Source organism: Cynocephalus volans, chromosome 12, assembly GCF_027409185.1.
Source record: "Cynocephalus volans isolate mCynVol1 chromosome 12, mCynVol1.pri, whole genome shotgun sequence".
Lineage (NCBI taxonomy): Eukaryota > Metazoa > Chordata > Mammalia > Dermoptera > Cynocephalidae > Cynocephalus > Cynocephalus volans.
Genome location: NC_084471.1, coordinates 41,170,038 through 41,183,701, shown reverse-complemented (window position 1 = coordinate 41,183,701; position 13,664 = coordinate 41,170,038). Strand labels below are relative to the sequence as shown.

At 42.7% G+C, this 13,664-nt stretch overlaps 1 protein-coding gene across 1 annotated transcript in view; it reads right to left on the bottom strand.

The window, feature by feature from the left end:
* LIN7A (lin-7 homolog A, crumbs cell polarity complex component) overlaps positions 1 to 13,664 on the bottom strand; it is a 131,555-nt gene that overhangs the window by 75,939 nt on the left and 41,952 nt on the right. Inside the window, exon 2 of the mRNA XM_063076255.1 lies at positions 2,226 to 2,344. Within this exon, the coding sequence (XP_062932325.1) occupies positions 2,226 to 2,344 (119 nt within the window). The remainder of the gene's footprint in view (positions 1 to 2,225; positions 2,345 to 13,664) is intronic.

Below are 13,664 nucleotides of genomic sequence, written 5' to 3'. Positions count from 1 at the left end.
CAAAGCTCTTGGATAGTCTCCCTACCCAGCCTACCTCCCAAGATTCCCACATTGTCATATCATTATTCAGCTAACTGTTCAAGCCCAAACATAAGACTCAATCAAGTCTTCTCTCTCTCATAGCCTATATATCCAATACATCAACTATTTCTGTTAACATTGCTCAAAAACATATATCTGGAATCTGACAACTTCCCACTCCTTGCACTACTGTCACCTTTGTCCAAGCTGCCGTCACCTCGGTGCCCACTTGATCTACTTGTTACTTTATCACTGGTCTCTGTCATTTCTACTCTTGTATCCATACTTGTATTCTCACAGCAGCCAGAGAGACATTTTTCAAAAAGCAAATGAGATCATGTCAAAACTCCACAAGAGCTTCCTATCACATTAACAATGAAATTCAATGTCCTTTCTATGGCATGCGACGCCTTACATGATACTAGCCTTTGGGGTGCTCCTTTTGTGAATTAATATCATTCTTGCCCCTCAGTTTTTGCACGTATTTCTTCTAACTGGAACACTATTCCCCCTGATATTTGGGTGACTTTTTCCATTACTTCAATTTTTTTTTCTGAGCACCCTAAATTTAGTAGAGTCTTACCCTGACTCTTATAATTCTGCTTTATTTCTCCATAGACTTTCACCCTGTGATACTGTATAATCTACTTATTTATCATAAGTTTCTCTCACTGGAATATAAGTTCCACGAAGGTAGAGACTTTGAATTGATCATGAGCCATATACCCAGTGAGCAGAGATATATATTTGATGTGTCCTATCCTTTTGTTAATTTGGTGGAAAGCAAAATGCTAAGAAACAGAAAAGATGATAGAATCTCTAAAAAGGAAAAGTCAGCCACCAGATCTCAGGTGAATGGCATTCTGTGAATGCAAAAAAGAGTGTATAGTGGGTTTAGCCTTTGTTTACATAGTGAACACGGGAGTGACCACAGTAACTGAGAAGGAGCTCATGAGGTTTCTAGATATCATATACATTTTTCACTGAGGGGAAACCAGTAGCAGAGAATTCAAATACTTTGAGAAATTTCCTTTCAGCCTTTCATCAAATTTATAGGTTAAAACTTAGAGGTGCAGTTATGGTTATTTACTTAAGCTGTGTTCAATATTAACAAAAATTAAATAGTGAACAATATTTAGCACAAGCACAGTATAAGTTAAATCCCAGAAGAGGGCAAATTTCAACAGCATTGCATAGGCATTAGTTTAAATCTGCAATGAGAGAGGTTCGATATGTCTCTGCCTTAGTCACCTGGGTCTTTTCCACCTAATGACCATTTGTAAACTAGCATTGTTGAGGCAAAAGAATGTGCATTAGCCACAAGTAAAGTTGCAATGAGGAAGAAAGGGTGGTACAAGCATTCCTTGAGAGGTGTATGCCCTGTGCTACAACAAACTCTCCAAGTATTCATTGGGTTCAACTGGCCTTGGAGAGAATGGACTAGATAATTCATCACTGGGGACTTGTAGCAGGGAAAATATACAGAACTAATAGACTGTAGGTTCTAATTAATGAATTATCACCTAGTATCTAATGGGGAAGGGGTAATAGGTTATTGAATAAGCAATATAGTTTATATACCTCAAGTGGCTTCTCTTGTAACCTATGAAATTCATTAGTTGAAGAGTCAGTTCCACCACAAGTCAATACAAAATTCAGTCATTTCAACACACTTGTTTCTTAGTTGTCTTAAAACCATTAGCCAGGAAAGTATTACAAGGATTTGCTACAAAGACATATCAGCCCGTTTGGAAATTTTCCATTATTGCACTAAATAGCAATGAGTGTATAACTATAACTTTAGTCATTAGGAGCTTAATCTACCAGATTTACCTGTGAAAGACTTAGTTGAGTATTCTCCTAAGAAAAGCTGAGCTACCATTCCTATATAAATTTCCAGGTGGTTTCACGTGACCAGTAAATAGTTTAGACTATATGCAACAGTCACCAGCTGAGACAGTCCCTTCATTGGCACCATAAGATCAAAATTTGGTTTTATATGTATGTATAAAACCTGGCTGGATCTAATTTAAGAATTTAGCAGACTAAATTATATTTTATCATCTGTCCAAGGAGCTTAAAACAGAAAATTAAGATGTAGTTCCAATCTCAACTATTTCAACTGTTTGTGTGGAAAAGACATGTTTTCTATTCAGAAGACATATGGCTGAATGGATATAGTTATTAAAATCTTAGTGTCATACCTCTCGAATAGCTGTACAAAACTCACTCTGAAGCACTTTTTTGAGGGATTGTAGTTTGTGCACTGGTACTTCTCCAGATTCCTGTAGTTTTTCCAGTAATTCAATTGCTCTTGCAACATCTGAATTAAAAAAAAAAAAAAAAGATCTAGATAAACTGTATCTCAGCCGCAAAGTACCATTATTCCAATTGAATTGTGACATTAATTGCAAGTGAAATTAATTGCAAAATCAAAATTTACAATTCATAGCTTATTGTGCTCATTTTTTGGTAAAAGTTCATTTTAATCTGGTCCACACAATTTGTTACTTGATACATCTTCTTTGATGGCATTTCATATATGTTATTTTTGTCACACAGATCAGTTTAAGTATTCTTTCAGGAAAGAAGAGCAGGACACGTGTCTATTGTTTATTCTGACACGCTAATAGCCAAACTATATTTGTCAATTTTACCTATGAGATTTTTTTTTTCAGTTTGACCCCTCCTTTCTTATATCACATGTATTACAGTTGCAATGTTACATTTATTAATATATGATTTGATTGATGTGCATGTGCTCCACTTGTCTATAAACTCTTTAAGGGTAGCAACTTGTCTGGTTTGGTCACCACTGCATCCCAGAGTCTGGTATAATACAGTGAATACATGTTTGATGAATGAATGAATGAATGAATGAACAGAATCTCTCCATTTCATTGCCATTGCATTATTCTAGGCCTTCATTATCTCTCCTCTGTCCAACTACAATCATTTCTTCTCCAACGTCTTTATAGGGTCCACAAAGTTATCTTCCTAAAACAAGGATCAATTCATGTACCTACCTACCAGCTTATAAAACAGTACCAAGCAAAAGAATTTTTAATAACAGTTAATTTAAATACCTCTTTTAAGGGCCGGCCCATGGCTCACTTGGGAGAGTGTGGTGCTGATAATGCCAAGGCCATGGGTTAGGATCCCTATATAGGGATGGCCGGTTCACTCGCTTGGAAGAGTGCGGTGCTGACAACACCAAGTCAAGGGTTAAGATCCCCTTACCAGTCATCTTTAAATAGATAAATAAATAAATAAATAAATACCTCTTTTACACTTGAAAATATCAAAGGTTAATGTCAAGAAACATATTGTCTTTTATAGCCATAACTTGAAAATTCCCTTAATTATTTCATACTGCCAAGAGAAAATGAAATAATGAAAGGCCATCTTAAATATATTTATGGGAGATCTCTTCTACCCCTATTGCTACAGTCAACAGCTCACTGAAAAGTCACTTAGGAATTTGTGTTGCAGGATATGAGGTTTTCAATTCCTAGGTGACTAGCTGTAGAAAGTATCCCATTTCCCTGCCATCAGGTTATAAATTCATTCGTTCATGTATCCATCCATCCTTCTGCCCATCCATCCACCCATCCATCCATCCACTAATTTGAGTTCCTCTTATACCAGGCACTAGCTTGAGAAAGATAAAGCACTCTTTCTCTCTGACTCCACAGTCTAATGAGAAAGGAATATAATAGCACAGATACTTATAATAAAATTGTTACCAGCTCAGAATTCAGATGGGGTTAGCATAGGTTTAAGTATCTACCAAAAAAATAACCACAAAGTGACTTTAACAGGGACTCTCCCTGAAGTAGTTATTTTGATTGCCAATTGTAACCCAAAGTAGCACAAATCATTAAATCAATATGACACTGCCAGTTTCCAAAGTCTGTCATTTACTGCATAAACTAAAAGTCAATACATTCAATTGGACAATACCAGTCATATCCACAATCAATAAGGTGCCAAGATGGGATTTTATTCAATTCTAGCTGCATAGAATTCTCTATTCAGATGTCCATGGGCATATGGAACTCTCAACAGGTTTAAAACTGAGCTCTTTATTATTTTTCCCTAAAACTAGCTCCTCTCTTCCTATATTTTGTATTTCCATTAACAGTATCCACACCCAGCCTGTCTCCCAAACTAGACCATGCCATCATCTTTGACACTCACCCCCACATGTAGTTAGTCAGCAAGTGCTGTCAATTGTATCTCAGAAATGCTTTTTGAAAGGAGCCTCTTTGCTTCATTATTTCAGGGAAGCCTTTATCATTTCTCACCTGGAACATCTCCTAACTGATCTTTTTAAAATTAGTATTTTCTTTTTCAGTCCATCCGCCACCACTGCTTCCAGAGTAATTGTCCTGAAATGATTAACCTAATTATTATTCTTGCACATTAAACCTTCCCTGGCTTCCCATTCCTCACTGAGGGTCACAGATAAAGCCTTTAATAGCCAACCTCTTCTCACTCATTTCTGGATACCACCTCCTGCTTATCCTATACATTGGCCATCCAAAATTTTTGCTATTCCTAGAACATGCCACACAATACCATGCCTCTACAGCTTGCCTCATATCATCCCCTGTTCCTAGAATGCAATTCATCCATTCATTCAGTAGAGCTAGGCAATGTGCTGTGCACAGGAGACACAGTGGTAAAGGAGACAGCCCCTTTTCGTGCTTTCATGGAATTTACAGGCTTGAGGGGTCACAGACATGCAAAAAAGAGGGCTGTGTTATAAACGTAGCATTATAGGTTGGTCCATGAATGTCTAACAAAGATATTTATCATCATCCATGAGGCCAGGGAGGACCTACTTGTGGAAGTAAAACCTAAGCAGAGTCCTAAGTAGGAGGTTCCTGTAGAGAAAGGGGAAAGAATGTTCCAAGCAAAGGGAATAAATGCAGATTGAAGGCTTGTTAAGAGAGCATGGGACCTTCAAAGAACTGAAAGGAGTTTGGTGGGCTAAAGCTCAACCAGGGCGAGAGTAGCAAGAGATGAGATGGACAGAAATCACATATTGGAGTATATTTTAGGCCTTGCAGGGAAGACCTAGCATTTCTTCAAACCTGTCTTCCCTGACTCTCCCAAGCAGCTTTAGTTGCTGTCATGTCTATGTTCCCATGGTTTCTTGTTCACTCATCCATTGTAATAATTACTACTCTGCTGTACCTCTGTTTGCATGCACATTTCCCTCCTTCATCCCCACAAGTCTATAAGCTTCGTGAAGTGTCAGGAACAATATCTTATTTGTCATTGTCTCCACAGTTTATTGCACAGTATCTGACAAATATTACATGTTTAAGGAACATTTGTTGAATAAATGACAGACTAATTAAAGAGACTGGCTCAGGAAGGCAGGTGTTAGAGGTCTATGTCTGTGTGAACCTGTAATTTCTCAGACTTCCGGATCTTGGTCAAGCCTTGCTTGGATCTGGAGTGGGGGAAGGAGGCCAGCCTGCATATGCAGGCTGAAGGGTATTAGTGACTCCATTAGGGGAAGTTCTGAAAAATTGAAAATGGCACCAATCTGATTATTCAGTAGCTCTCAACCTGGGCTGCACATTGAAATTACCTGGGGTACATTTAAAAATTATTAATGCCTGAGACCCACCCCAAACGAATTAAACCAGAATCTCTATAACAGTGGTTCTCAACCTTGGCTGCATATTGGAATCACCAGGGGAGGTTTAAAAACCACAGATGTCTGGATAGGTCCCAACCCAGAGATTCCCATGTAATTGGCACAGGAAGGGGCAGGGGGACTGGGCATGGGGCTTTTTAAACTCCTTCAGGAGATGCCAAAGTGCAGCCAAGGTTGAAATCACTGCTATAGTTGACATGGGTATTTTTAAGGTCTCTCTGTGATTCTAATGTGCAGCCAGGGTTAAGAACCTCTGCTGTAGATTAATGGTCCTAATACATGAATGTGCTGAAGAATCACCTGGGAGAGCTTATTGAAATGCAGGCTCCTGACACTCAGCTTCTTTTGAGAGATGTTGATTCAGGAGCTGTGAGGAGGAGGCAGGAGTCTCAGAATTATTGATAAAAGGAAATCTCACAGATAAAAGCAATTAATGTGAAGTCCCACCCGCATTCTAAAACGGTGGTTCTTAGCAAAGGGTGCTCATTAGAATCACCTGTGAAGTTTTGAAACCGGCCTGCTACCCCAGACCAAGTAAATCAAAATCTGTAAGAGGGGAATCCACTCATCGGTGTGTATTATTTTTTCTAAGCTTCCAGATGATTCCTATGACTATGCAAGGCTGAGAAAAATATTGTTCAAAAAAGAGCCATCAAGAAAATCAGACACACCTTCATTAAGACTTATTAAAAGCAGGGCTGACCCTGTTACATTACTCCACAGGCCTTTTCCACTCCTTATAAGAGGTAACTGGGATGTGAGAGAAAATTCAAGAATCGTTAAGTCATTAACTTAAGATAGAATACAGGGTCTTTTGCTTCCCTTCCATCGACTAAGTGAGGAAGGTTCTAACAGAACCAATTATAATGACGGGATGTTCCTGAAGGGAGACTAGCATCCCTTTTGTGGTTGCACAGGCAATGAACTTGGTGATCTGCCCACCCTCTACGCCTATCCAGACCAGGAAAGCAGAGCCTGAACCATCTTGTTTGTCCCCACCCAAGGAAATCTGGCAGTGTGAGGCCTGGGATACACAGTAGGTGATAAGAGCCAAAAGAAATCTAAAAACCAAAAGTGGGGGAGATCAGGTCCCTTCAGCCCAAGCCTGGCTGTTGTTGAGTGTAGGGAAAGTGAAGGAAAATGATCAGGTCCCCTTAGATGTTCAGAATCTTGCTGAGCATTTGATGTAAATATCCACGTGGGCCCAAGTGTTCCTTGGCTATTGTCTAATGTAATTGCGTATGTGCAGGTGTCCTGGATTATGGACTTAAGTATAAAGGATGAGCACTCTGATCTACGGTGCCCCCCACCCCCAGGATGGCCCTGGGGTGACCACAGGGAGGCCACTACTGCTGCTGGAGGTTGTTGCTGCAAGCTGTTGCTGCCAGTGGCCCCAGGATGACCCAAGAGGCCACCACCGCTGCTGCTCCTGCTGCTCCTGCTGCTTTAAGCTGCTGCTGCTGCTGAAGAAGCTGAGGACTGAGCTTAAGTTATCAGCCAATGGCCCCTGGAATCTTTCCCAATTACCTAGAGCGTGGACCTGCATGTGAAGGGTCTCAGCCCTAGCTTCTGACAATGCAAATGGAAACTTAGTATAACTAAAATAATGAAATGTTTGGGGAAAATTGAACACTTTGGTCAGGCTCCCTTGCCTCAGAGTCAGTTCAGGGTCGTTCAGTAAACATTGTGTGGGTGGAGTGAGTGCACCTGCGTGGCGCCACTTTGGCTGGTATTTTTACTGGCTTGGGAACCCGCCCTTTGCAGCCATGTTTTTCCAGACCTGTAGCTTCCTGCGTGAAGGGGTCTGGTGACCCAGCCTGGCATGTGACCCAGTCTGTGAATGGGCTTGAGGGGTCTGGGAGCTCCAGACCCATCCTTAACTCAACCATTGGCCCAGTCGGTGCAGGATTACCAGCAGGTAGAAGAGCTGCGACAACTAGTGTGGTGGCCTAGTTTTACAATTGGCGTCATGAACAGGATTAAGAGCTAGACAATTGGCACTGTGACGATTCCAGGCCTTAGCTGTAGCTTAGCAGTAGCTAGACACCCAGCCATACAATTAGCATAGCTATTGCCCTAGCAAAACAACTGGGGTAGTCAGAGGCAGGATTCTGAGCAAGTATGGGAGCCAATAGCCATTTGGGAAGAGGAGGAAATGCAGCTACTCTTGAGTATGTGGTGCCTGATGGCCACTTTCCTATTGACTGAGGTCTGGTTGCTGCTCACTATATTGTGAGCCAGCATAGACCAGGCACTCCGTGAAGCAGTGCAGCTTCGAGATTTGCAGCAGAAAGCCCCTTGGGAGGGGGAGGAAATGTGGCTACCCTTGAGTAATGTGGTGCCTGGTGGCCACTTTCCTGCTGATTGGAGTCTGGTTACTGCTCACTATACTACAAGCCAATTGAGATTTGCTGCAGAAAGCAGAATTGCTGGACGTGTCGATACTTGTCCTGAAGGATGAAGTGCGGCAATGGGTCATTCCTGCTTCTCACACCAGAGAAGATGACAAACCCAGTGTTGAGTTGGGGGAAACTGTGCATCTCCAGGCACGGCCTGTTGTGCATCAGAAAATGAAACAAGCAGCCTATAGGACCATGCAGACAACCAGTGGAAAATCCACATATGGGACCCAATTCACCACCTATGTCCCCTATACCCAGGTCAAACTAGTTGACTTGGGGAGACAGCTCCGGCAGAAACAGGGGGAGCCCCTGGTTGCTCAGCTGCTGTGGTTATGGGACTTGGAGGTAGATTGTGTGATATGCTCTGGTGAGGAGATGGAAAAGTTGACCTCCATTACCATACACCCATCCCCAAGGCAGCCGCTACAGAATAGCTGCAGATATGCACAAAGGTTGGGTAATCACTCCTTAATGGACTGGGTGAATGCAGCTGCCCAAACTGTGTGGGCTAACACTGGAGAACTGCCTCAAATTGTGAGTAAATGGCAAACATATGCTGAGTTGGTTCAAATAATTTGGGAGCTGGGGATAAGCCAGCCCATGTTTAATGTAAACACCTGTGGCCCAGATGATGACTATTTTACAGCCAGCATGGGAGACACAGTGCTGCAAAATGCCCCATCAATGTCCTTTGGGTCACTGGTGGCCATACTGGCCCCATATGTTGATCTCCCTATACATGAAGTAACAACCATGATAGCCAGTCTGGGGGAAGTGGAAGAGAAAAGACAAGCAAAAGGGGTCCAGAAGGTGGCTAAGACCAAACCCCAAGAAATGCTCAGTATTTTATCCCAAGGGGACCAAGCAAGACCAGCCATAAGCAGATGTGGCTTGACTTGCTTGTGGTAGGGGTTGATAGCAAGAAAACTGACCAGCAACCAAATGCAGTCCTGTTTGCTTTGTGGCAACAATTGTGCCCTGAACAGTGTTTCAGTAAACATCTGGAAATAGGTGATGACGTATGCCACTGGATTTAAAGGATTGTTTGGTTGTTCCCACAGAGGTGGGTGAACTATACCATTTAGATTAGGGAGCAGGCCAAGGTGCTCATCTTTTGGGGGTGGGTGAGGACCGGAGGTCTCACATTGAACTGGCAATATGTTGGTCAAGGACAAATGTGCAGCATGTATTGGCATTGGTGGATACTGGCATAGAATGTAGCCTGATATATGGCAATCCAGATAAGTTGCCAGGGACCACAGTTCATGTAGATGGCTATAGAGGACATAATATTGAAGTCAAAGCTATGTCACTGCCACTGGGCATAGGATGATTGCCCCCTCATGTATATACTATATATGTACCCCAAGTAGCTGAATACATCTTAGGTATGGATGTACTTTATAGTTTGCACCTGCAAACAACAGTTGGAGAGTTTGGGCTGCAAATACAGAGAGTAAATCCTGTGTTACTGGAATATGCTAAACATGACCCACGGGTATTACCCAAACCTGCTGGGAGAACAAATGGAGACAGGTGCCACTATTTTGGAGTTAGAGAAAGTTGGCATTATTCATCTGGCTCACAGCCCATTTAATGCTCTGGTATGGCCAGTGAAAAAACCTGATGGTACATGGAGAATGACTGGATTGCTGAGAAGTAAACAAAATAGTGCCTTCTTAGCATGCAGTCATGCCTTCAGTTCATGACTCAATGGATCAGCTGATGATGCAGCTAGGAACTTATTATGTATTGGACCTTGCAAATGCTTTTTTCTCTATTCCAATCTCAGCTGATAGCCAAGATCAGTTTGCCTTCACCTGGGAAGGGAGGCAGTGGACCTTTCAGGTATTACTCCAAGACTATCTGCATAGCCCAACCATCTGTCATGGTTTAGTAGCTAGGGATGTAGCCAAGTGGACTAGGCCCAGCACAGTTACAAGTTTTCATTATATTGATGATGTGCTACTAACCTCTGATTCTCTTGCAGATTTAACCCAGGCAGCTTCAACACTGCTAAGTTATTTGGAACAATGTGGCTGGGCTGTGAAAACAGCCAAAGTGCAAGGAGCTACAGCAAGTGCAGGCTTTGCAAGTGGCTGATCCCACTAAACCTTTTGAGTTAGATGTACATATAACCCAGGAGGGGTTAGGATGGGGTTTGTGGCAGAGACAAGACTGATTCCAAACACCTGTAGGATTCTAGTCTCTGCTCTGGAAGGGCACAGTATGTTATTCTCTGATACAGAAACAGTTAGCAGCTGTGTATTCTGCCCTAATGACTACTGAAGCTATTGCAGTAACTGCCAAAGTCCCAGTAAGGACAACGCACCCCATACTAGGTTGGTTGTGCACATGGGCAACCACCCCTAAAATGGGTGTAGCTCAGACTCCCACTCTGTCTAAATGGGGAGTATATATAGAACTAAGAAGCACTATGTCAATGAGTCCTCTGTCTAAAGAGTTGCAGACTGTGCTAGGACCAGTAGAGGTTGTGGAGGAAACTTTGACACAACCCTTACCCATGGAGGTGGAGGCTACACTTTTCCATGAGGGACAGGGACCTATCACAGAGCAAGCTTGGTATACAGATGGCTCTAGCATGGGACCCTCAGCATCATGGACGGCTGTTGCTGTCCAACCCTTAACAGATACTACATGGTATGAAAATGGCACAGGGCAAAGCAGTCAAAGAGCCGAATTGAGAGCAATATCGATGGTGATAAAAAGCGAGCCTGGGTCATTGACCATCCGTACTGACAGCTGGGCTGTGTAGATCTCTACTTGGAAATATCAAAGGTGGATGGTAGGCCATTAACCTCTGTGTGGACAAGCCATGTGGCAAGAGTTATGGGAATTGGGGCATGAGAAAGAAGTAAGTCTTTTCCATGTCACAGGACACTTCCCCTTAGCCAGTCCAGGCAATGATGAAGCCGATGCCTTGGCTAAGGTAAGATGGCTGGAGAGAGCTCCAACTGCTGATGTAGCCCAGTGGTTACACTGACGAATGCAGCATGCTGGCAGCAAAGTCATGTGGATGTCAGCTCAAAGATGGGCCCTGCCCATAAAATGGGAAGATGTAGTGAACACTTGTCATGTTTGTCCAGTATGCGCTCAAGAGAGTCCATATCCCCGACGAGTGCCACATACAGATGGGCAAACAACTCGAGGAAGAGTGCCCCTGACTCGATGGCAAGTGGACTTCGTCAGACCACTTCCAAGGTCAGAGAATTCCACATGTATCTTCACTGCTGTTGATACAGCTACTGGTCTTCTGTTTGTATGGCCTCGTAAGGCCCCAGACCAGGTAAGCACTGTGAAGGCACTGAATAGCCTTACGGCTATGTATGGTCAGCCTGTAGTCATAGAGAGTGATAATGGAACCCACTTTACTGGACATGAGGTTCAGAAGTGGGCTTCCCAGTTGTCTATTCAGTGTAAGTTACATATGCCATATCATCCACAGGCAGCAGGAATGACTGAACAGTACAATGGTCTTTTTAAAAAGGGACTAAGGCTATCCGCCCAAGCCCCATCCAGCAGTCAGGATTCTAAATGAGAGACCCCGCAAAGGTGGACCCTCTCCAGTGGAGGCTCTGTTGCATAGGGCTGCAGCACCTATACAACTGCAAGTCACTACAAAAGATAAGTTTTTGAAACCAGGATATGGCAAGAATGGAAATATTCTCTTACCAGCTCCAAACTGTTTACAACAGGGGCAGACAGTACAATGGGAATGGCCTTGGAGAATAGAAGCCCCCTATACACGCTGGGTAGGTCTAGTAGGGCCTTGAGGGAGAGGATTAGAAGACTTGCAAGTTTCACCTTGGGTGACAAGTACCTGGCCTCCCTAAGTGGAACAGATGCCTGGAACAGATAAGCACTCTATTCCAAAGGGCACATTTGTATTATCATTATGGCCAATTATGAGTCGCCCTATACTGTTACATGTAGTACCTACAGATCCAACAGTGTTAGTGGATAATGTATGGTATCATAAACCCAGTAAGATACCTATTCCTGCAACCATCCTTTCTCAGGATGGCAAACTGGCATGTATTCTACCAGGGGGCAAGAACTCCCCCTACTGGTACCAATAACCCATAGTGTTTCGCCCATGGTGTTGTGGCTGCAGGCACCAACATACATTTGTGTGGCCGATGTGTCAGCTTGCTGAATATGCACTGAACTTCCCATCAGTAGGACTACAGGATTCCCAATCACCCCAATGATGACTACTAACTGGACATGCATAAAGGAAAGATTCTCGCAGCTAATGGTTAAAAGGATAGAACTACAGGACAAGCCTCGAGGTGTACTGAATGGACAATAGGTTATATGAATGTGAGGGTCATTTGTCCTCGCTAAGGGAACATCACAGAAGATTCTGGATGTGTAGATTGTACGGCGAAGGACCCTGAAGGGGTGGATTGTAGGGAAAGTGAAGGAAAATGGTCAGCGCCCCTCAGATGTTCAGAATCTTGCTGAGCATTTGATGTAAATATCCACATGCAGCCAGGTGTTCCTTGGTTATTACCTCATGTAATTGCATATGGGCACCCAGGTGTCCTGGGTTGTGGACTTAAGTATAAAGGACTAATGGCTCTGATACACGGTGCCCCCTTGGAATGCTCTGGGAGGCCTCTAGGGCAGCTGTTCCTAGCTCTGAATAAAGCCTATTAATTTTTTACCCACGGCTCCCAGGACTTTTTCCTATTACATAGCTAGTGGACCTGTGTGTGACGGGTTTGTGATCCAGTCTGTACAACGGGCTTGAAGGGTTTGTGAGCCCTAGCTTGACATTGAACTGGAGCTTTAAACATATTTCTGACTTGATTTAGTTCTATAAAAGCACCATAAACCTTCAAGGCTAGTATCTAGAAAGGAGCAAAAGAAGCCTTTGAGCCAGCAAAATATTTATTCTTAAAACTATTGCAATAAAGTGTGTGTGGTTTATTTATGAGAATCCCCTTAAGGTTCTTGTTCAGAACCTCCTTACACTTATTTTATGAAACTTTTCTACTGAGTCTGTTACCAACATAGAAGTCTGGGTTTACTAGAATAGCTCAGATTAGAAGGAATATCTGATAAGGACTGGGAAGCTGCTAGACACAGTGAAAACAAGATGTTAGAATTTCTTCCTGAAACCTGCTCCTATTGTCTGCCAACTCTGGTTAGTATATCTATCCCATTACATAAGGAAAATACTCAGGTGTTACCCATGCCTTCTCACTCTCCTTCACATCTCCCATTCCATCCATCCCCACTTCTGAAAGCAATAATCACGGTAAACTTCTATTGAACATCTGTGATGTGGGGTCATTGTATGCTAAGAGCTTTACATTTTTTAAACTCATTTTATCCTTACAACAATCCTATTTGGTGGTGAATATCCACATTTTGCAAGTGAGAAAATTGAGGCTTATACAGACAGAGTTTGAGTCACTAACAAGTAGAAAATCTGGGTTTGGAGTCCTGATCGGAGTGATTCTAAACCCTGTGCCTATTATTTTCATTTCAATCACAGCTTTGCTTTTGCAGCTTTGTCTTCAACATTCAGTACTTTT